Source organism: Lutra lutra, chromosome 14, assembly GCF_902655055.1.
Source record: "Lutra lutra chromosome 14, mLutLut1.2, whole genome shotgun sequence".
In the NCBI taxonomy this organism is placed as follows: Eukaryota; Metazoa; Chordata; class Mammalia; order Carnivora; family Mustelidae; genus Lutra; species Lutra lutra.
Genome location: NC_062291.1, coordinates 17,626,138 through 17,649,508, shown reverse-complemented (window position 1 = coordinate 17,649,508; position 23,371 = coordinate 17,626,138). Strand labels below are relative to the sequence as shown.

General features: G+C 38.5%; 1 protein-coding gene across 3 annotated transcripts in view; it reads left to right on the top strand.

Moving 5' to 3' along the window:
- The window catches only part of PCDH15 (protocadherin related 15), a 1,821,443-nt gene that overhangs the window by 1,571,966 nt on the left and 226,106 nt on the right, over positions 1–23,371 (top strand). For all 3 annotated transcript variants that reach the window (XM_047702331.1, XM_047702329.1, XM_047702330.1), the window contains 3 exons: positions 6,745–7,050; positions 9,637–9,861; positions 20,661–20,777. In XM_047702331.1, the coding sequence (XP_047558287.1) occupies positions 6,745–7,050; positions 9,637–9,861; positions 20,661–20,777 (648 nt within the window). The remainder of the gene's footprint in view (positions 1–6,744; positions 7,051–9,636; positions 9,862–20,660; positions 20,778–23,371) is intronic.

The following is a 23,371-nucleotide window of genomic DNA, read 5'->3' as shown; positions in this document are numbered from 1 at the left end:
ACCCATGTCACTTAACGGACATGACCTTATTCATGCTCCTCCATTAATTAAGAGATGGGAAAGGAAGGAAATAGCATTTTGCAAACATTCTAGTTCCGCTGTCTCTATTAGATAGTGGTCTAAGTTACCTTAAAATTTTTAGAGTACTTTATTACAGAATATTACAGTCTTTTGTTTCATGTGTATCAGATGCACAGCCTTTCATGAAAGTTAGGCATTCAGTGAATTAAGTTGTAGTGAATTGGGTAAAAACATGTGGTGGGGGAGAGCTGAGGGGCACACTTACTATTATTATTGAACATATTATACACATTCTGTGCTTTAGCTGACATTGAGCTATGTGGCCCCATTATGCAGATGAACCCTCTAACATTTATTCTCTACAGTCTACCTGTGGAATATGTATTTGGATATTCTCTTTCCACAAATCATCCCACTATAATATAAAGAGTGGTGTGTTTTTGAAAAATCCAACACACAGAAATTAATGAGACAAGTTCTTTCCAAAAGGATTCATGGTTGTGGGAAAAGGGTTTAAACTAACTGTGATGCAAAGAGGCATTTGTCAACTAGAGAATTCTGATTTGTGACACGATCTCCAAATGCTGGAAATTTCCCTACAAGGAGTAGAACGGGGGCCAGGATTGGAGGAATGGATGGGTGATTGGAATTTCAGAGGTGAAAAAGGAATCATCGTGGCAAGGCTTGAAGAAAATGTCATGAAGTATATGCTGAGTTCTAGGGAAATGTCGAGAATTGATTTGATTTGGGTGGAGAGCTTGTAGAAGAGAGCAGATAGTGAAGGAGTGCCGAAAATGTGGGTGGGAAGAGATCAGGCATAGGAGTCTTGGCTTCTTTCTATAGTTTGTGCAACATGTTGAAAGGAGGTGGCCTTTGTTGGGGATTTCTGAATCTGGTGCATAACGTATCCCCCTTGAGAACTTCACTTCACCTCATTCACTTCACAATAGTAATGTTACCTCAGGAATTATGAAGTAATAAAACATTTTAAATTTTATTTAATCTCAGTTTCCCAAATTTGTTTATCTGAACCCAGACTTTCCCTTCTCTCTTTACCTCCTCTCACTCTTGTCCCTGAAAGAATGTACTGGCATCCTGAGGGACATTAGCTAACATTCCATGAAATGTAACACAAGGAAAACTCACACCCAGAGTTGCTTTATCAAGGCCATGGCTAAAACCTGATATCTCTTCCTCTTCCCCATGGCCTTTTTTATCAATTTCAGCCATTTGAAAAAATCCCCTCACTGTCCTGCTGAAAGCATATTTTTTTATTATGTTTTCTCTTCTGTTTATTATTTCTCTGTAGACCACTCTAAGAATCCAAACATGGCTGAGAATGTACACCATTACAATAGTCATTTTCAACATGTCCTGGAGAACAAAGATTACAAAGTGGAAATATTGTGTGAAAAGTATCACAGACAGATTATTAAAAGGGCTTATTCTTGGCATTGCTCAGTGAACTGTAGCAGTATTTAACAACTGTATGTCCCTCAAGATACTAGTAACTATTCTGCTAAACAAACAGCAGTGGAAACTATGATGAAATCCCTTCCGAAACGGTGCTATAAACCCCTGTCGGGGGGGCGTTGAAGATAATAACGAACATCCTCTAGGTTGCTCAGTTTCCTGTCCTCGGGTAGATGGGTGACACTGATTTTGGAGGGAAAGAAGTTTAGTGGGAGGGCAAGGGGGTGTTGGATAATACCGCAGCCTACAGCTAAACTCATTCACACAGCTCTTCTTCCACGGGCAAGGCTGGAATTGTAGGTGTCCATAAGGGAAGAGCTTATACAACTTAACAAGCAAACCACAGGCTGTCTTTACAAATGATCTTAGAGAGGCATTAACCCAATTCTTCCTACCAAATTCACCACTCCCAAGTGGGAGAGGGAACAATAGAGGGCAGTTGTCTTGCTAAAATGCCCTTCCTTTTAGCAAGATGAAACATGGGGGAGGAAGTTCCTATTCAACAATCCTAAATAAAGAAGACCTTAATAAAGCATTTCTCTGAGCTAATATACATTGGGAAGTTCCCAAGGGAAAATGTGGTTGATACAGCGTTTGGGGAATGCAGGTGGTTCATTCTGAAATGGAGGTTTGTTCTTATCTCTCATTCTCTTGTCAGAGCAAGTGTCCTCACAATCCTCTAGAGAAGCTCTTGGCAGGCATGGGTTGTTTCAATCAAATGTGAAAAGTCTCGTGCAAGTCACTGGTTACCAGTGTAGTTACTACATTTGCATTGTTCTGATATTAATTATTAGGTTAAATCTATAGTAGTGTCTGTTTACTTAACTTTGCATATATTTTATTCAGTGGAACAGAAAAAAATGGTATTGCAACTATGGGAAATCCTTCTGTAGCTATAGTCTATCTTATTCATGTTACAATTGATGATCTGGGCCATGTTTGTGAATTTCATCTCTGGCATGCATAATGGTAAGAAAAGAGATTGAAAACTGCTCTCTACTCCACATATTTTATTTTATAGTTGAGATATCTCAGACCTAGAGAGAAAAAGTGACATATAAAAGTTAATGACATCAAAAAATAGTATGCTGGGAACACTGAGACCAATCAGCACTGTACAATATAGCAATCTCTTCTTAGAGAACAGTCATTTGCCACCTTAATGTACATAATCTCTCCTTGTCATTCTACAAAATGCTAAAAGTACAAAGATATTTACTTGTCATATGTTTGTTTGGGTTGTGATCAAATATCACTCTGTTCTTCTAAAAAATGATATTTTTCAGCATAGAATCAATAGTTTCACCAAGGTGATCAAAGTACTAGGTTCAGTTCCAATGATTCCAGTTTTAATTTTCAGATTCCTAACCAGATTGACAGAGGATAATAAAACAAGAGCCAAAGTAAAGCCAAACAATAGATGCACAATGACAAAAATAAATAAAATGAAATAAAATAATGAATTAAGAATTATAACAGTTACTACATAGCAGGACTAATACATTCACTTATATATCTTAATATATATAATTTATTTATGAATTTAAGTATTTATTGCATGCCTACTATGTGCCAGGCACTATGTGAGGCATTCAGTGAAAATAGAAAAGCCCAGAACATATTCTGATGGCATACCTTATTGTACAAAAGGAGACCAGCTCTTAAACAAATAAGCTCATTGGTAAATATATAATTAGAAATCATCAAAAGTGGCAGAAGTGGCAGGTACATGGCACTTTCGGCCTACGTACAACAGGAAAATCTAATCTCCATTTCAGGAATCAGAGGAGGCTGCTTTGAGGAAGTAATGTTTAACTTGATGTTGGAAGATGCATAAGTAGGGGGCTGGTGAGTGATAGCAGGAGCCCTATGGGCAGAGGGCCTGGGAGAAGTTTGGAGGTTAGAGAAAACAGAATGAAAGCTGCATCTTCTGTGGAACCTCTTGGTTGTATTAAAGGTTTGACTATTGCCCAAAGCAATGGAAATCATTGAAGGAGTTTACACAGAGGACTGATGTCATTCTTTTTGCTTTTATAAAAGGTCTTTCTGAAAGGATATAACTGAAAGAAAAGAATTAGCAAGTAATTTAGTGATCTAAGCTGTAGTTGGTGGTGGCTCGGACCAAGATGGTTAGGAGTGAGATATTATTTCCCCAGGGTTGCGGGGAAGGAACATAAGATGAATAGATAGGGATTATTCTGTAAATGACTTTAGGTCTTGGACCTTGGTACTTAATATACTGTGTATCTCACAGCCTGGAGCTGAGCCTCATGCATGGTATTACATAAGCTTTTCTCAAATTATTGGATGAATGAGTAATTGAGCAGATAAAAGATGGAGAGCTCAGAAATATCTACTTTACATCTTACATAACCTCATATGGTAATAGAAGACCATTTACTGAAAGGGGAAGGGTGGAAGTAAATGAGATTTGGACGCAGGAGTAATGAAGAGTTCAATCACAGACATATTAAGCTTCTGATTCTATGAGACAGAATATTGGCCCCCAGATATGCCCTACCTACAAATATGTTACCTCACATGGCAAAAGGAGCTCTATAGATGTGATTAAGGCTAAGGAGCTCACAACAGGGGAAATTGTTCTGGATTGTCCAAGTGGGGCACAATGCAATCATGCAAGCCCTTAGAACTAGAAAAGGTTGGGAACAGAATAGATCAGAGGGATGATATGGAAGAAGAAAGAGGAGAGGGTCAAAAGTGTGAGAGTACCTTGACCCATTATTGCTGACTTTAAAGATGGAGGAGATGGCCATGGACTATGGGTGGCCTCTAGAAGCTGAGAATGGTCCTCATATGACGACCGAAAAAGAGGTGGGGATCTCAATTCTACAACTCAAAGCAACTGAATTCTGTCAACAATAAGCAAGGAACTCAGTAAGTGAACTTCCCCTACAGCCTTCAGAAAGAAACACAGCTCTGCCTGTACTTTGATTGTAACCTGGTGAGACGCCTGTTGAACTTCTGACCTATGGAGCCATAGAATAATAAACTTGTCTTTTGTAAACTGTTAAATTTGTGGTCATTCGTTATGGCAGGTATAGAAAACTAACAGAGATATGTATGAGGCATTCTTGTGGAGATGGCTAAGCAGCTAGAGGTATATAAAACACTACTACACAACACCCCCCCACACACATGTATGCACACACACACACACATTAGTCGAATGGAATCATTACGTAATATACCTTCCATTATGTGGATGAATAAAAACATAATTTGAACAAGAATCATTTAAATTACCGGTTATATAAATGATTGATTTTGTGATTGTAAGAATTCCCACAGACAGAAAAAGTCACTGAAATTTCCACGAATGTCGCCATTAAGAAATAAGAGCTATTTATATTATATTACTGGAGTACATTTTTCTATTTACTTATGCAATGATTTCAGACCAAAAAAGAGGGGGGGGGGCTTTTCTTTTTTTTCCCCTGAGGGGGCTATTGTTGTCGTTTGATTTTTCCTCTGAGTGACAAGCTTGACGAATTTGTCAGTAATTTGTATGGCAAATTTTAGGCGCAATGTAAAGAATGTATGTCAATGGAAACTCTTCAACTCATTCGCTGTGTTTCTTCCTCTTTGGGCATTCCTGCAGTGCCTTCTCTGTCTGTTCTCAGGCTTTAAACCTCAAGCATTTGTGTTTAGATGAGTCGAAGGGGCAAGTCCCACTGGAATGTCTGGCATTAAGACATAGAGAAGGAGCAGAGTGGCAAACATGACTCACGTCTTGGACTTTACCACTTTTACCTCAAACAAGGCATAAGCATTCAGCCATGCCCCCAACATGTTTTGCCAGAATTTGTAAACTTGGATATACATCTGCATTTATGCTACTAAAATCCATCCTATTGCATTACAGGCTTTGTGGATATTAAGTGATTTTATTATATCCATAGCTCATAATGCAGTTATGTGTCTTCCTTCCTTTCCTTAACAACAGTTTTAGGACAGGATTATACTACAGTTCATGGCTTCTAATACTTACTCCAGTTTCTTTGAAAACCAGTAGCATTACTGAACACAAAATGCAAAATAGTTAATAGTAAGAGTCATCATTTATATCACACTTGAGTTTGGATAAGATTAATTCTCATAACATTCCATTGGATGAATATTCACTTGAAATTTACACATTTTATTTGATGCAAAGTGATTGTGATGCAACTTAAAATTTTTATTTAATATGTTATTATAATAACAATAATTCTCAATTATCATTTGGAGATTGTATTCCAATATTGAAGAAGAGCTCTTTGCAAGTGCTTCCCAGTTATGATATCTTGACTCTCTTTTGGGTTTGGGAGCAGATTTAGTTTTAAATCTCAGTTTCATGTATTTATTTATTTCAACATTCATTAATTCCAGAAATATTTATCAAGTAGTTTTATATGTACCAGAACTGGGGCACTGTATATTTATTTCTTATGTAGCTGTAAGCAAGAGCTTTAAATTTCTTAAGACACCATTCTCTTATTTACAAAATGGGAACAACTGTATTTATTCATAAGATCATGGTGAGGATTGGGCACCTGGGTGGCTCAGTCAGTTAAGTGTCTGCTTTCAGCTCAGGTCATAATCTCAGGGTCCTGGGATCAAGTCCCACATTGGGCTCTTTGCTTAGTGGGGAGCCTGCATCTCCCTCTCTTTCTGCCCCTCCCTTGCTTGTATGCTCTCTCTCTCTTGCTTTCTCTCAAATAAATAAAAATAAAATCTTAAATAACATGGTGAGGATTAAATGAGATATACAGTGCTTGAGAAAAATATGTAGGAAAATGAATAAACAAAGTGTTTAAACAAAAAGTACTATAGCATCTTAAGTTGTCATCTAGTACATTATGTTACATTAATTAAAAACTACCTGTGTTTTCCTGATTTAGAATTCAAAATCATTAAAGAAATGATAGTACAGGAAAAATCCAGTTTTTTATAATGTGAGTTTTCTTTTACAATATTGTTATTGTTAATGATATTAGCAATGTATGTCACGGTCATTCTGAATGAAGAATAATTCAACGACAGTGCATTTCTTTTCAGGTTCTAGACTTTTGCATTACGTCATCATTATCTTTTTCAGTTTTCCCCCTAGAGAAAAAAGAATTTTCAGTTGAAAATATGCCATGATTTTTCAACTGTCCCCTTCTAGCAGAGCACAATAGCAAAATGTAATGTGCAAAAAGCATGGCAAAACATACTAGGTGAATGCCTCTGTTTTTCATCTCTATTCAGGCAACAGACCCTGATGCTGGGATAAACGGCCAAGTGCACTACAGTTTGGGCAACTTCAATAACCTCTTTCGCATCACATCCAATGGGAGCATTTACACAGCAGTGAAGCTTAACAGAGAGGTCAGGGACTACTATGAGCTTGTTGTTGTGGCCACAGATGGAGCCGTGCATCCCCGCCACTCGACGCTCACACTAGCCATCAAAGTTTTGGATATTGATGATAACAGCCCCATGTTCACCAATTCAACATATACTGTCGTCGTGGAGGAGAATCTGCCAGCTGGGACCACCTTCCTCCAGATAGAGGTATGTGGGGAAGCAGACAAGTCCTGGATCCCACATTAGAAGATCTGCTGTCTGCAGAAGGTTGCAGATTTAGCAAATAAAAAGAAAACATGCCCAGTTAAATTCTAATTTCAGATAAACAATGAGTAAAGTTTTAATAGAAGTATCTTCCTCATATTGCATATCAGTTTTATGTAACAACATTACTTCAGGGATATACCAACAATTAAGAGGAGAAAAGGTGCACTTCTAAGAAATCAAATAAGATGTCTAATAATTTTTTTTAATTTATAAGATCAGTGCTATATATTTACTGTAAAAATTGACAATATAATACTCTATAAAGAAAAATTTAATAATCTCCCACTTTGTACCTCCAGAGTACTCAGTGTTAAATTTTTAAGTGTATTCTGTGTTGTGCTCACACAATATGAAATAAAATATTTTCATATTTACATACAAGTAAATGTAGGCAGGTGTGTGCATATATACCTATGTATGCGTGTATTCAAATAAATATTTCCATATTTATGTATATGTAAATAGGCATTATGCCAGTATATACATGCATAACTACATATGTACATATTCAAATAAGTAGTTCTATATTTACATATATGTAAATGCACATTATTCAGGTATGTGCATACACCTATGTTTGTGTGTATATGTATAGATACATATGGACACATATCTATACATACACACACACACACATACCCAGGTAGAGATTTTCCCTATATTTTATAAAAAGAGGATATTGCTGAACCCATTATTTTTTTCACTTTTGGTGAACAACTGGCATCCTTCCAGAGGACTGACTCTCCTTTTGAACAGTGCCCCCATATCCAAGCCTTTTTTCAGTCCTTGGCTATAGTACCACCAGAAACTCTGGACATTCTGATTCAGTAGGTTAGGTAGCTTATGTTGGCTAGAAATCTGCATTTTAAGCAACCACCCCTTTTAATTTTGACATAGATGGTCTACAAAGTATAATTTTGGGGGGAAAAAAGATTCTAACAAAAAAATTATAAAAAAGAAAAAAAGATTCTAGTCCTTCCTTGACCTGCCATCCACAACTTGAACTCTGTTAGCATGGGTTTCAAGAACTTGCATTTTTTTCATAATTTAATTCAATAAATATTTAGGCAAAAACATTAATCTAAAAAGAGCAGGTGCCAGCCAGGGAAAGGTCCATATTTCTCCATTTATTCTTCTGTTCATCTGTTCATTTATTCATCCATTTATTCAACATGGGTATTTCCAGTGTTTATTGAATGCCAATTCCTCTGCTGGACTTTGGGGATTCTAACATGGAAAGACACATTTCCTGCCTTCATTGGGTTCTCAGTCTGGCGTGGCAAACAGAACAGTAAATCCTTGATTGCGATAGAGGTTCTTAGAGCAAAGGGCCTCAGAGATGACAGGTGGAACTCTCAACCTAATCTTGAGAGTTTAGAAATCTGGTCTTGAGATTTAGACAGTTGCATTCTACAGTGTCAACTGAGGAGCAAGTAAGAGTTATTCTAGCAAAGAAGAAGAAATCTTATTCAAGGCATTGGAACAAACCTGCTTGAGATCCTAGAGAGGAGACAGGGAAGAGCTACAGGCTAGAAATTCTATGGATCCTCCTGTCTATGTTCAGGAGAGTGAAGTTAACCCAAAATGGAATGGAAAACAAGAAGGATTTTAGATAGGAAAATGACATAATCAAATCTGTGTTTTCCCAATGTCTTCTTGTGATGATGGTAACTGACTGCAGGGAGCCAAGGCAGAAGTTCACATAGCAGATGCATGGGTTCCTGTGTGCATGTCCTAACACAGCTCATATTCCCCCATCCCCCTGATCCTGTTCCAGTTCCTCCACCAGCGCTGCCTTGGTCAGTCTGTCCTCGTCATCCTGGGAGAACTACTGCTAAAACACATCACCCCCAATTCTGAACACCTCTCAATTGCCATATCCCTGTTTTCTTTCTATTGTGGTATTTGTGTCCTTTTTTTTTTTTTTTTTTTGAGACATTAACCTGGAGGGCAGGATTTGTGTCTTGGTTCATCTTGTGCTTCTCCTGCATAATAACTACTCCATAAAGGTTAATCAAGTGAAGGGAGTAGAGTAAACTGAGCCTTAGGAATATTATAGAATCCTTGTAAGGAGAAATTATTAAATTTCCTTCATTTCCTTATACTCCATTAATAATCTGTCATGTTTTTGAAAAAAACACCCAATAAAACTTTATTTATATTTAAAAGATTATTTTGCAAAGTTATTCAATTAGCAGGAAATAATATAATAATTTATGACAGTAGTCATTTTTTTACAGTGATATGATTCTTTTAGTTAATGATTTCTCAGGGAAAATAAATATAGTAATATAATTTTTTTTAAAAAGACAAAATGTCATGAATGTCTGTCTCTCTGCCTCTGTTTCTCCCTCTTTCTCTCTTTGGTAAATTACTTAATAAACATGCTTGTCTCTGAAACATGCCTTGTGATCATTGTTAAGTTCATGCTGTCCTGGGTGCTGACCCATGACCTCCACCAGCCTTGCATTCCTCCGGTTTGGTAATACCACTGATACCATCGTCTTTCTGCTTTACTTCTTACAGGCCAAGGATGTTGACCTTGGAGCAAATGTGTCTTATCGGATCCGAAGCCCGGAAGTAAAGCACTTTTTTGCACTACATCCATTTACAGGAGAACTCTCCCTTTTAAGGAGTTTGGACTATGAGTCGTTTCCAGAGCAGGAAGCAAGCATCACATTTCTCGTGGAGGCCTTTGATATTTATGGAACGATGCCACCTGGCATTGCTACGGTCACGGTGATAGTAAAGGTAAGGAGCACGGATAACTCCTGGTGGCTAACTCCATACTCTCTTCTGAATTTGAACTATATTAAATATCCAGGGCTGCTACTCTTTTTTTTTTTTTTTAAAGATTTTATTTATTTATTTCACAGAGAGAGATCACAAGTAGGCAGAGAGGCAGGCAGAGAGAGAGAGAGAGAGGAGGAAGCAGGTTCTCCGATGAGCAGAGAGCCCGATGCGGGACTCGATCCCAGGACCCTGAGATCATGACCTGAGCCGAAGGCAGTGGCTTAACCCACTGAGCCACCCAGGCGCCCCAGGGCTGCTATTCTTAAAAACACAGTAGTACCGGACCCAGAACATACAGTCTGGAATGTGTTAGACTTGAGAAGTAGCCAAATTGTTGAAGTAGGATAGATACATTTGAACGAAATACTAAATAAGAATTTAAATACTGTGGCTGCCCAAATGTTCCCATAGCTCTGAAATTTTATTTATTTTAATTTTTTAAAAGATTTTTTAAAAAATTTATTTGACAGAGAGAGAGAGAGATCCCAAGCAAGAAGAGAGGCAGGCAGAGACAGAGAGGGAAGCAGGTCCCCCATTGAGCAGAGAGCCCAGTGCAGGGCTCGATCCCAGGACCCCGAGACCATGACCCAAGCTGAAGGCAGAGGCCCAACCCACTGAGCCACCCAGGCTCCCCAGTTCTATGATTTTAATCTAGTTCCAATTTCTTCAGACTAGTTTATTCCAAATTTCACAGCACCAGGGATCATAATTTCATCCAAACCCTTCAATTTAAAAATTTTAAAAAGAAAAGATTATGGAAGAGGCAAGAGTTCTAAGGCCCCAGAGCTAATTAGTCTGTAATCTGAGATTCTGGAATGAAATAAGCTTTGGGACTGAATGGAATCAGAGTCAAACTCGGCTCAGCCATGTTCAAGGTTTGTGACCATGAGGGCTTCGTTGGCCGTGCCAGATTTCCTGTCTCATTCATTGTGATCACATGTGCCAAGTGATTGCTTCAGAGAGCATGGTATCTTTGACCTTTTGAGATTTGAGTGATTTTAAGGTGTGCCTTTAAAAGAAGACATGAGGAGAGATTTATCAGTTCTCAAACATTAGTGTAGGTAAAGGTCACCCGAGCTGTGTCCTAAACTGTCAGATTGCTCTGTTCCTTCCCAAAGGAGCCCTCTTCCCATGGGGAAGGCATCACCAGTGCTTTTCTGTAGATGGATTTTTGCTTAGAATGAAAATAAGTTAGGTACTGGGGATGACTCCAATTCTTGAAAGGTTCTCTCAAGAGAGAGGAGATGAATGCAAGTTCATAAGGTACACAAGGTCATAAGGTATATAAGGTCATAGACAATGTTTCTACTATGCTCATTTTTTTATTTTTTTTTTTGCATTTTTTGTTTTGTTTTTTACTATGTTCATTTTTGTAGGTTACTGCAATATGGAAATGGTGGAATAAGAAATAATCACTTTTTTGGGGTTTTTGTTTGACTGTTTAACTGATAACTCATACATACTACTGGTTTTCTTAGACAATAAAATACTGGTATGAATACACAGAAGATTGTTAGAGACTGTGCCAATATAGAATTAGCATGACATTGTTTATCATATAGGTAACTACTCTAATGTTAGTGACTATAAGATCTTTAGGTCTGGGTTTTAGTTTTTGTTTTGTTTTATTATTTTATAGATACTCCTGCAGTCAAACAGGGACACAGAGATTATTCCACTGTCTCCTCTTTACACTTGACCTAGCTGGCCTGCCAGTGCACACCTGATATTTCTTCCCTGGGGACTTGCTGTCTCCCCTAAATTATTGGGACACATGCATCCCTTGTATTCTCAGATGCCTGAAAGCTGTCTGGAGAGTCTTATCAGGGTCTGACCCCCTTCTTTCTCAGGCACCCACAATGGCTTTTTACCTACTTCTTCCATCGTGTGTCTCTCTAGCCTAAGAAATTTTATATATATATATATATATATATATATATATATATATATATATACACACACACACACACACACACACACACACACACACACACACACACACATTTGGAGAGTTAAAATTTTATGCAGCATTAAGTCCTCTTTGGGAATAGAGATTTGAGTTATTAGACTCTTTCCTTGGGTCTAAATTCAGTTTGTGTGTCTCTTTCCCAAGACTAACGTTCCAGTGATTGGAGAAGGATCGATCACTGATGGCCCAAGAGGTTTTAGTTCATATTTTAAAATACAATTTTGCCACACTATTGTGGTATGACATTTAGAAATTTAGAAATCTGTTTACAAAAATACTTTAGGGACATGATAATGTTTTACTTACGAAGATATCTCAACAAGTAAAGAAATGAAGAAGGCGAAGATAAGCCTGACCTGAGTGAACTAACAATATGGCGGAATGGCTCAGGACCAAGTGAAAACTTAGGCCATCTTACCCTGTCTACATTTGCCTAGCCCTGTGGTTTGGTGGAAATGACCACACACACACACACACACACACACACACACACACAAAATTAAAGATAGAAAAATGGCCATTTTTTTGGCTGTTTTGAACAATAAGGGAAGACTTGCCACTAATGACTCTGCACATTCTTCCCAGACACACAGATGGATACTCAATGGGATGGCCGTGTGTCTCGGGATGGGTGTGGTTCATCAAGGAGATGGTTCATCATCTAACCCATCACAGACTCTGACTTGGTTGCTCTGGATTCAGTGTAGATTGATTTGTTTGGATTTTTTTTTTTTTTTTGATAGAAGTCTTTGGAGTTGGATTAGATCCAAAAATATCATCTAATCAAGCAGAAAGTGCTCTAAATAAGTCTTGGTCTCTACCTGGGACTGAAGTTTCTTAAACTGGATTTCATGTTCCCTGATCACCCCTTTATTTTAATATATGGGTGTCCCCTAAGGCTACCACATTGGCATGTGGAAAGGGTTTGCTCATCAATAGACTCATTCTTTCTTCAGAAGCGGAAGGGTGTTGATCTAATTTTTGTTGTCTCCGTTGCTTTACCTTATTTAGAGAAATCAAGCAATTTTATTGGTCAGGTCTTCCTGACCTGTACTAAATTATTTCTGATTTATTATAGATTTATGATAAAACTTAATCAACCAGCATTCAATTCTAGTTATTTTTTTTCTTTTAAAGATTTTATTTCTTTATTTATTTGAAAGAGAGAAAGAAGACACACAAGCGTGCGCAGGCTGGGAGGAGCACAGGGGAAGGGAGAGGGCGGGATAAGGAATCTGAGGTGGACTCTATGCTGAGTATGGAGCCCGCCACAGGCCTTGGTCTCACAACCTTGAAACTCATGACCTGAGCTAAAACCGAGAGTTGTCCCCTTAAGCCAGCCACCCAGGTGCCCCAATTCTAGACATTTCCAATGCCACATCCTTTTTTCAAGGTGATGAAAGCATAATAAAATTTGCAGAACATTTCCCCAAATGCAGGCTGACGCTTGCTTTTCTCTTTTCTGGTCGCTCAGGGTGACATTATCCCAGAGAAGAACTTTAAAACTATTACCTAATATTGGAGCCCATAAAAACATTGTGCTTGTTTGTTTTGAAGGGAAGAATGGAATACAATTCCCATTTCTCCACAAATGTAGGTCTTTCCCAAGCATGCAGATTTTCTGTCATTGTTCTGTTTACTTGCAGTATGACAAGCTGTTTTGCTGATAACATAATTGCATAGTACTTGCTAAGAGATATTTCTACCCAAAACAGTCACCACAGGGGAAGCATCTTGAAGATCTCTCTTTGAAAATGAGAAGACACATAATTTTCTTTTGTAAAGAAGAAGAAGAAGAAAAAAGATCAAATGCTTAATATCTAGTCTATCAAACATTTCTAATTGGAGTGAGAGTGGGAAAACTGAAGTGATATTTGGAAAGAAAGCTATATCAACTGTAGAAAGAAAGTAGAATTTTATCATAGGTACCCGCAGAGTGCTTTCTTAGTAATCCAGAACAAAACCAATGATGACCAAACGCATAATATGTATTTTTGTTGCAATGTTTCTGCAGAACATGGAAACACAAGGCCTTCTTCACTGTAAATTTTATTGCATATACTGAATAATGGAATATATAATGATAAATTAGATGATGTGAGTAAATCTCTGAAAAATAAAAATCAAATTCTATACAGTTTCAGGCATATAATCCAGAGAAAAATCTGTCCTTACAAACAGAGTTGTGATATAATATAGAAATATGCAGAAAGAAAAGGTCTATTTCTGTGATAAACCAAAAGTGGAAGACCAGTCAGAAAAGTCGAAATGTGTAATGGCTCTGTGATACTGGACAGCCTCGTGAAGGATTGTCTAAGACGAGAAGATGACCTAAGTCCTTCTGTTTATTGTCACCCTGGTGGGGGAATGGCTGCGACACAAGCGGATGAGGGAGACCCTTCCGTGCAGGAAGGAGACTTGGCTCACCAGCTGTGTTTGCCTGTCCTACAGGTGCAGGTATGACCATAGGCAGGGAGAACTGGAAGGACCAGAAGTGAAATAATATCCACGAGGACCAACTGTTGAGAAATTCAGGGAGTCTTAGAAGATGGAGCTAGTTTTCATCTTTCAGAGGTGTTTTCTAGCCAGCAGGAAGACAAATGTCCTTATCCCCATAGAATATAGGAATGAGGATAACTTTTCTAGAGAGAATCTCAATGCCAGGTACAAAGGCAGCATTGTCATACCATAGACACCTGATAGGTGGTGATGTGCCACTGATGTTCCATGGTGACCCTATGGGCAGAGTCCTGGATTCATTCGGTCAGAGGAAGCTCTGGAGAGCTTAAGATTTATAGCATCCTCCTTCCCTTTCTCAGGAGGGAGAAAATGGAACAAAAAGAGGATCTCAATGAGCCAGGTAGGGGGATCTAATTGGGTTGATTGGGTTGATCATTGTTTTTTACCACTTGCTGACTTTTCCCTGAGTGCTGGCTAAACTGGAGAAAATACTTGCTTTGGACTGTGGCATTCAAATATTCCTCTTTAGTCTATTCTCGGTTATCATATTCTTATTGGTGTCATCTTTCTGACGTATTCACTGGCAAGTTTGAAGAGTGCAAATGTGTCAGGAAGAGCACACCAAAGGGTGGCATTCTTACAGCAATTCTTACAGCATCTGCATACTCTACTATTCCAGAGTTTTACGACTGAGCTGTGACATATTTCCCCTAAACAACCAAACTAGAGGAAACAAATGAAAAGGTACCTGCTCAGAGTTAGCAGTAATAATTCACATTTCTGTGGGTCTCCATCCTGGTTCCTCAAATATCACCCACTGGCTTCCAGGAGTCCCAGGAAAGTGCCTTACTTTGTGCACACAGTTATGTTCTTTTACTCCTCCACGACTCTCACATTCTCCCATTTGCCAGAAGTCTCCAAAACCAAGCTGCCTCTTGGTGGGGGCAGGAGATGCTGATAAGCCCTGCCAGTGGTGGATATCACCATCCCTGGCATCTGTCCCCCTGACTCCCGTGGTTGCCACAAACTGGGGCACTCTCCATGCAGCAGAATTCTCAATATATTCTCTGAAACCTTTAATTCACCGAAGTCAATATTCCACATAGTCATAGTGTGTGCCCTCAATATTGCACTATCTCGAGGTCCCTCAGAGAAGATTCCACAGAGCATGAGCTCCTTGAGATATGGTAAGCGGTGTCTCATAGACAAAGAATTTCATAGACAAATGGATTTGGGGAATGCTGAGGCACACAGAAGTAAACCGATGTCTCCACTGCATGTCTTCATCTAAAAGTCCTTAATAAGCTGGTGTACATTGTGACTCTAAAGGAAATAAAAAATGATTTCCCACATTTTTCCATAGTGGAATTATGGGATTCTTTTTGTTTCTAAAGCTTCTGGTAGGAGTAGTTTTCCAAAGAATGAAATTTGGGGAAATTTTTCTTAGCTTTTAGTGAAAATAACTGTAGGGTTAAATATTGAGTTAATTGCTGTTCTAAGTGTACAAATTCAACTGATGCAAGTCTCTTTCTTTTTTTAAGCAAAAAAAAATCAAGCTTTGTAAATAATTATGAAAATTATCTTCAAGGAAATAGATTAGCGTTATGCAATGTTTAGAAGCATACCAGGTTGCCAAGATAAAAGTGTAATAGCTACTTGAAAGAATTTTTAAATTGTAAAGTATTTTTGACCACAAATCTTTAAAAAATTATTGTGGACTTTTATTGAACATCATCCTCATATCATCTTAGTTAACATCTGATACATAATCTTTTGACAGCTTGGCCAGTTCCTTTTCTACTCATGTCTGAATATCAGAATGCCTCCTATGGGGTCTCACATGCCAGCATGAGGTCGTGGGTCTGCCCTAATAGCAGGATCACCACAAGCAACTTGACCTCTCTAAGCTTTGGTTTCTTTATAATTAAAATAGAAATAAAATAGCTCATATATTTCAATGTGATGATAAATTAAACAGACCTGGCATAAAGCCTGATACACCGTAACCATAAAGCACGCACATGCAATTCTGGAGCACGTTGGAGAAAGTAAGACGGAATCTGCTAGAAGATTCTAGCTCAGATCATGCCCATTTTCTTTCAGTTGCCCATAGCTTCCTGGCTTGGAAAACATCCCTAAAGCTCATCAGCTCCCTTCTCCCCACATTATCATTCCCAAACAGAGAAACTAGATAGGGATGGAATTATGTATTAGAGCTGTGGCTTTCTCAACTTGCCTAACCTTGTGCTCCTCATGCAACTGACTGCACTGAAGGATGGTCCCACCTGCCGGAGGGCGTGAGTGATGGAGCAGTTGCTTTGGTAACAGAGATGTGCCCTGTGTGAAATTTAGTTAAACTCCTTACTACACTCTCTCATTATATCCTTGTACTTTTTTCATAAAATTCGTCATGCCCAGCATTATGTATTTAATTTCTGCTTTCCACTCTGACCCATCAGCTCAGTACCAGCGGGCACTGTGCCTCTCTTGGGGGTAATGAGATCCCCACCATCTAATGTGGAGACCAACACCCAGAGGGAGCTCCATCAGTATTTGTGCTACTGAATGCCACTGGGTACATTTTGCTGGTGTGGCAAAGCAGGGCTTTGATCCCTTCTGAATCAGGGGTTTGCAGCCCCTCAAGAACCCAGAATAACTACACCCTCAGAAATCAAACCAACCTAAGACCAAAACAAACTCACACTTCTAAGAAAGAAGCTTCCAGGGCAGGTTTTGAGGCAAAAAAAAAAGGAAGAAAAAAGAAAAAGAAAGTTGAGTAAGTTTATGATTTATGTTTAGGATTGCCCCATGCAAAACAGAAAAAAAAAAAAAGATTTGTCTGGCTGGAGGTGGGGCCTATTTTGATCCTCTGCACAGAGGGAGAGGGGAGAGAAGGGAGCAATGTCGGACAAGACAAAATGAGAAGTAGAAGTCGCAGGAGGGAGCAGACCGCAGAAGGCAGCCGCTGGGTCAGCGCAGCTGGTCAGACCCAGAAGAGGTCTGGCAGTGGAGAGGGGACCTGGGAACAGGCAGAGAAGTCAATGGCACTGTGCGCCAGGAAAGATGGTCATCTGCTTCTCAAGCCTCAAGGCATTTCAGAGGACAGGCAGCAAACAGTTGTAGATGGACCGTGCCAAGCTGTGGGAGTCCCCCCAGCCACTAGCACCCCATCCCCGTGTCCGCAGCCAAGCGTGCCTGAGAGCTGAGGATGAGCGCTGGCGTTCGCTGTATCTTCATCCTTCTAAAAAAAGATGATTGGAGCATAAACATCTAGTACACTTCGGTCTGGAAAAAATCTCTTATCAAGAACAGCTCTTACCCTGATTCCAGAAACTCAAAATTCTTACCATCTCTTTCTCTACTTTTTGTGGAAGCCTGCCATTAATCTGCAAGGTCCCCAGCGAGTTCCTGGTTTCCTGGGATGCTCGTTTACAGTTTCCTTAAATGCATTCCTCGGTCTGCAGAGGTAGCAATGGTTTCTGTAACTAATTTAGACTTTAATTTAGAAAATAAATAAGTGGAACTCATATTTTCTTCTTTCTAGCTCACTGTTCCTTCAGGTACTGTCTTATTTGCTTGAGATGTGGAAGCAAATGATAAACCGACAGGAACATTTTTTTTTTTTTTTCCTGAGAAGAGCATAGTGTTGTTCTAGATGAGAACCATGCCAACCTCCAGAATACTCTTTAGAAACATGAACCATAATTTTTGTTCAGACCAACAAAGATTATAACCCCGGAAACGAAACTATTAAGGGTCTTCGTGATAAAACTGTTAGCAAGTAGACAGAGGAGGCTGTTTCTTTTTGCCAATACTACCCTCTAGTGGAAAATGGGCAACAGAAAAGAGCCTGTATGGAGAGTGCAACTGCTCCTTCCTTTGCTGCGTAACAGAGCATTTGCACAGCAGATTACTGTCTACTTTTCTTCAGCCATCCCTAGAGCATAAATATAAAGAGCTATTGATAATGCCTGTTGGCATCACATTTCAATAAATCTGCTTATCTGAAATCATGCATTGTGCAAGAACGTCTGAGCTGTGATAAAAGATTGCAACTCCAAAATATGTACAATGTACTATAGAGAGAAGGCTCCCACAGTAGCGGCATTGGTTTATTCTTGGTCCTGCCAGTGGCAAGCGAAGGAAAGGAGGAGAAGAAACAGTCCTGTGAGCCCTCTGTTATTACTTAGGTTTGTGTCTAATCAGTCTGTGAGGCCTGATTATAGAAAACAACCACTACGCATGCAGTTAGAATGTGACTCTAGTGAATACTTTGGTAGGGGTAAAGGGGGGGGACACTGTACTGAGTACTGTTAGCAACTATATGACAACTAGAAGATCACATGCCTTTTTTTTTCTCTGAAGAATCAAAGTACCAAAAGTATCTTATACCAATAAGGTTGTAAGTATCTTTTGAGATGAGAAAGAAAAAGCAGAAGAAAGAGGAGGAGGAGGAGAACATTTATCAGGACATACTGAGTTTGCGTGACCTTGGGAACTTGAGTACAGAAAAATTCCAGTGTTGGGTCCCTTCTTTTCTGACCTTCAGAAGTTACAACTTTGGGTGCAAAAGGATTTCCACCCCTTTAGTTACAAGATTCACTCATTAAATTAATTGGTGCTCTTGAAAAAAGAGCAGGAGAAAAGTGTGCGTGCAAATGTTTTATATATGTACCCCCTGCCTGAAACCTCAAGATCAATACCATCCACCACCCTCATTATCGAGGATGGTGCTTTCAATGTCTTGTACTTGTTCAGATTCCAAAGGTCGTAATTTATAAAAGAAGCTTTTTCATTTTTTGTTCACAGAAGGAAGGTCGTAATTTATAAAAGAAGCTTTTTCATTTTTTGTTCACAGAAGGTTATGAAGACTGTATGTCAAAACCCAGGAAATGGTATTTTTTACTTTTTAGTTTTGCTTACACTTAGAGATCTCTTATTTTTCATTAAAGTTTGCAGATTTTCTCATATTTACAACTCAGAAGTGAACTTTATTGTGAATATAAAAGCAAATGCTGTTTGATTGTAACAGATAATTATCCTGACCTCTTTGCAAAAAGAGGTGTTTATATTCAGTTAATTAGTGGGTTTCCAATTTACATTGTACGGGGAAATTGTTGTATCAGAGCAGATATTAAAAACTGTGTAGAATAATTTTCTTCTTTTGTTTTTAATAACAAGTGAGAAAAAGATGACCTGGGGAGTAAGATAATTAACACATTCAGCTTTAAGCTCAAATGTGTCTGACCCAAAGTACCCAAAACAATGCAGGGTGTAGTGATTATTTAAAAAACAAGTAAATTTAAGAAATATAGATCTGCCATGGTAAGAAGCATTATTTTGAGGAAAAACTAAAATGCGGTTCTCTATAAAACATAAAATGGTTGGGGAAAAAATGGTCTTGCTCTTAAAGGGCCAGATTTATTAATTTGGCTCTGTCAAATAACTAGATTAATTTAGGCAGAGTCACGACTATCTGCTGAATCAGTGTCTTTGCCTGTCAAATGGCAAGTAAGTGACATGAGGTGAAGACCATCATTTTCCTGAGTGACCTCAGTAGACCCAGTGCCTAGCACTGAGTCATAGAAATGGGGAGAACTTGATAATTATTTGTTTAAAGAGTGATACTACATAAATAACAATGCACTTATATTACTAAGTGGTAAAAATAAAAGAGATGCCTATAAATTAACTTGAAAACCTCCTGCAATAAATCACCATTGTTTTCTATCGGAACATCTAATTCTATGTGTCATTCTTGTAGTGTGCTATAGAGAAAACATTCTTGAACCATTTTATGTTTGTGAAAATGTAAGATGGCATCAAAGCCTGTTTCATAGTTTGCATTTGAAATGCGCTAATCATCCCATTATGCTAAGTACATCCAGAATTTTCAGTGGCAACAGAAACATTAGTGGGCTTTTTTTTTTTTTTTTTGAAAAGGAACAGCAGCACAACAAAGAAGGCACCATCCTTGACACCTGTGTCATAGAATGGCCCTTTTTAGTGAAGTTGCCCATCCCTGTTTCCAGAGTTCAGAACCACCTCATACCACTGGAACTACCTCCTGGGAAAATTGCGAGCATCTTTCCCATGTCCAGAGCATAATTTCAGACCGTTTGATGGAGTGGCATGCTATTTCACGTGTGAATATTGATTGGATAGTTCTGCCAGCTTCCTTCGGGCCATGGCTCTGTAGTAAGAATCACGGGTGGAAGGTTGATGGTGACAAATAGGTTGTGTGATAGGAAGAGAGGGAGCCAGACTCATAACTGTGCCCCCAACACGCTGTTACCAGCAGCTCTAAATTCTCCATTGTGTTTTCCAGGATATGAATGACTATCCACCTGTATTTAGTAAACGGATCTACAAGGGGATGGTGGCTCCAGACGCCGTCAAGGGCACACCCATCACGACCGTTTATGCTGAAGACGCAGACCCCCCTGTAAGTAAGGGACAGGGATGGATACTCGGGAGCCTAGCAGAGAGGACCTTGCACGGTCACACAGGACACACTTTCTGGGCAGCACGTTTGGACAGTCTGAGTCCACTCTGTCCTCCCCAGTCATTTCATGTGTGTTCGCCTGTAGCACCCATGGGGACACATGCACTTCTCACAATTATTATTGAACACAGTTAAGCAGATGCCTTCTATGTTGCTGGAATTCAGAATTTGCTATTCACCAATGTATCCCACATGAATAATAAATAGAGCTGGAAAAGTTCTCTGTGTTCAGAGTCAGTATCATTTGGGCTCTTTATTTAGGACAGTGTAAGATTAGTTTAATTGGTTTAGGTTTCATCTTTAAGAGTTTTCCCTTTTAGTCACATATTACTATCAATGGATGACATAATAGTTATGTTGAATGTGTTAATTTTGGTAATTTTGGTAAATATTAATATGGTGTTTAGAACATATTTAATGCAGTCTTTATTATCCAGAATTTTACCTTTTTTGAGTTATTTCAGATTGCCTTCCAAAATAGAGGGTTTTCTTTACAGCAGAAGCGAGGTAAATTTTCCTTAGTGTTATTATGTTGATGAGTGAAAAGTAGCATGTAGAAAAAATAGTACCTATATAAAATGCTTTGTATAAATAATGTGAGCACTTTATAAAAATTAATCTCTTAATAGCCAAATAATGAAGATCTAGATGTTTTACTTTTGCGTGAGCTTCCACCATTAGTCAGGGGCTGATATACTCTACAAAAATAAAAGAAATATTAAATAAGACATTTTAGAAAAACAAGAAAATAGAGAAAGACCCGAATTTTATAAGTGATCTAGGAGTTCTATTTCATATTGCTAATATAAATAGTATTTGTGTAATGCCGTTTATTTAATAAAAGGTGAATGACTGTCAGAATATTATTCACCTTCAACTGTGACAGGTGATATGCAGTCTTTTGTGATGATAAGGTCTTGAAAAATAATAATGTTAACATGAAAGCAGTAACCTTTCCGTCAGACGCTCCTTTTCTCTAGTGTGTTAAAATGTCTTTGAAACTGTTTTATTGCATTCTGGGAAATGTGATAGGCAAAATTTTGTAGATTTGGACACACTAGTCAATATGGTGAATATGAAATTGGTGCTATATCTGCTTTTAATATAAACTGTCAGAAAATATATATATATAAACTGCCAGAGGTAGAAACTACTTTGAAATGAAGAGTACACTTTCAGTTCTCTTAAAGGCATGTGTTTTGAACATCAACTCTATACTGATTATTGTGCTAACCAGTTTTTGCTCCAGACTGGAGAATCTTCTAGGAAAAACAGAACTGCTCATAGGAATTAAAACACACTCTACTAAATGAGTATAAACAAGCCCAGCATCTTAAAATACTCATATATCTTTCTCTTTTTTAAAGATTTATTTATTTAAGAAAGAGTGTGAGTGGGGTCAGGGACAGAGGGAGAGAAGCAGACTTCCCCGCTGACTTGGGGATCCCAACCCAAGGCTCCATCCAATCCCAGGATTCGGACCCTGAGATCATGACATGGGCCTTAATCAGGAGTCAGATGTGTAACAAACTGATCCACGCAGGCACCCCCAAATATTCGTATTTCTAAGAAATTTATATTAGCACAGAATGGAAGGTAGTGTTAAGATTAATGGTATTAATGATAAGAGACTAAATGTAGGTGTGCTGATCCCCTATGTGCCACATACCCCAGGTGTGGGTATGGATGCCAAAATCCTCACTTTCCTTTTGGCACCTGCCACCTTGGTTGAACCTTCAGATCATCCCACCGATGTGAGAGAAGTTGTCTCGGTCTGTTGTCTGTTCCATAAAGAAATGCTATTATTTATGTAAAATATCTAGAGAGAGGCCCTCAACTTGTGGTGAGATAAATGTTTACAATAGTTTAATAGGGAAATTAGATTTTGTTACTCATTTTTTTATTCCCTTAAATGGGTTTGAAGATTAAGATCTTATTCCCCTCAAGGGCAGATAGCACATTTTGGGGTAGTCCAGGCTTTGAGTCTCATTTACCACCTCTGGATCTTTCCTTTTTTATAGCCTGACATGTATGGAAATTTACCAGTTTCATATTCCATATTTCTGTTAAGTTCTTAGGTTTGTATCCCCAGTAGTAGTTTCTCACATTTAACATCTAATGCTGGCTTTTCAGTACATGAAAGACAGATGATAGTCATTCAGTGGAAATACTGAGCATACTTATTTCAGTTAGGGAGTGTGTATTTTGTCAGACTCAGTTTTTTAAGTTTTTTATTCTAATTTCAGTGTGGTTAACATACAGTGTAGGAATAGTTTCAGGTGTACAATATAGTGATATAGTTGTTGATAGTATAGAATCACTATATTCAACACTTCTGTACATTACTCCTTGCTCATCGTGACAAGTGAGCCCCTGAATCCCCCTCACCTATTCCCCCCTCCACCTATCTTCTGGTAATCATCAGCGTTCTCTGTAGCTAAGAGTCTGTTTCTTGGTCTCTCTCTCTCCCTCTCTTTCCTTTGTTTGTTTCTTTTGTTTCTTAAATCCCATGTATGAGTGAAACCATATGGCAT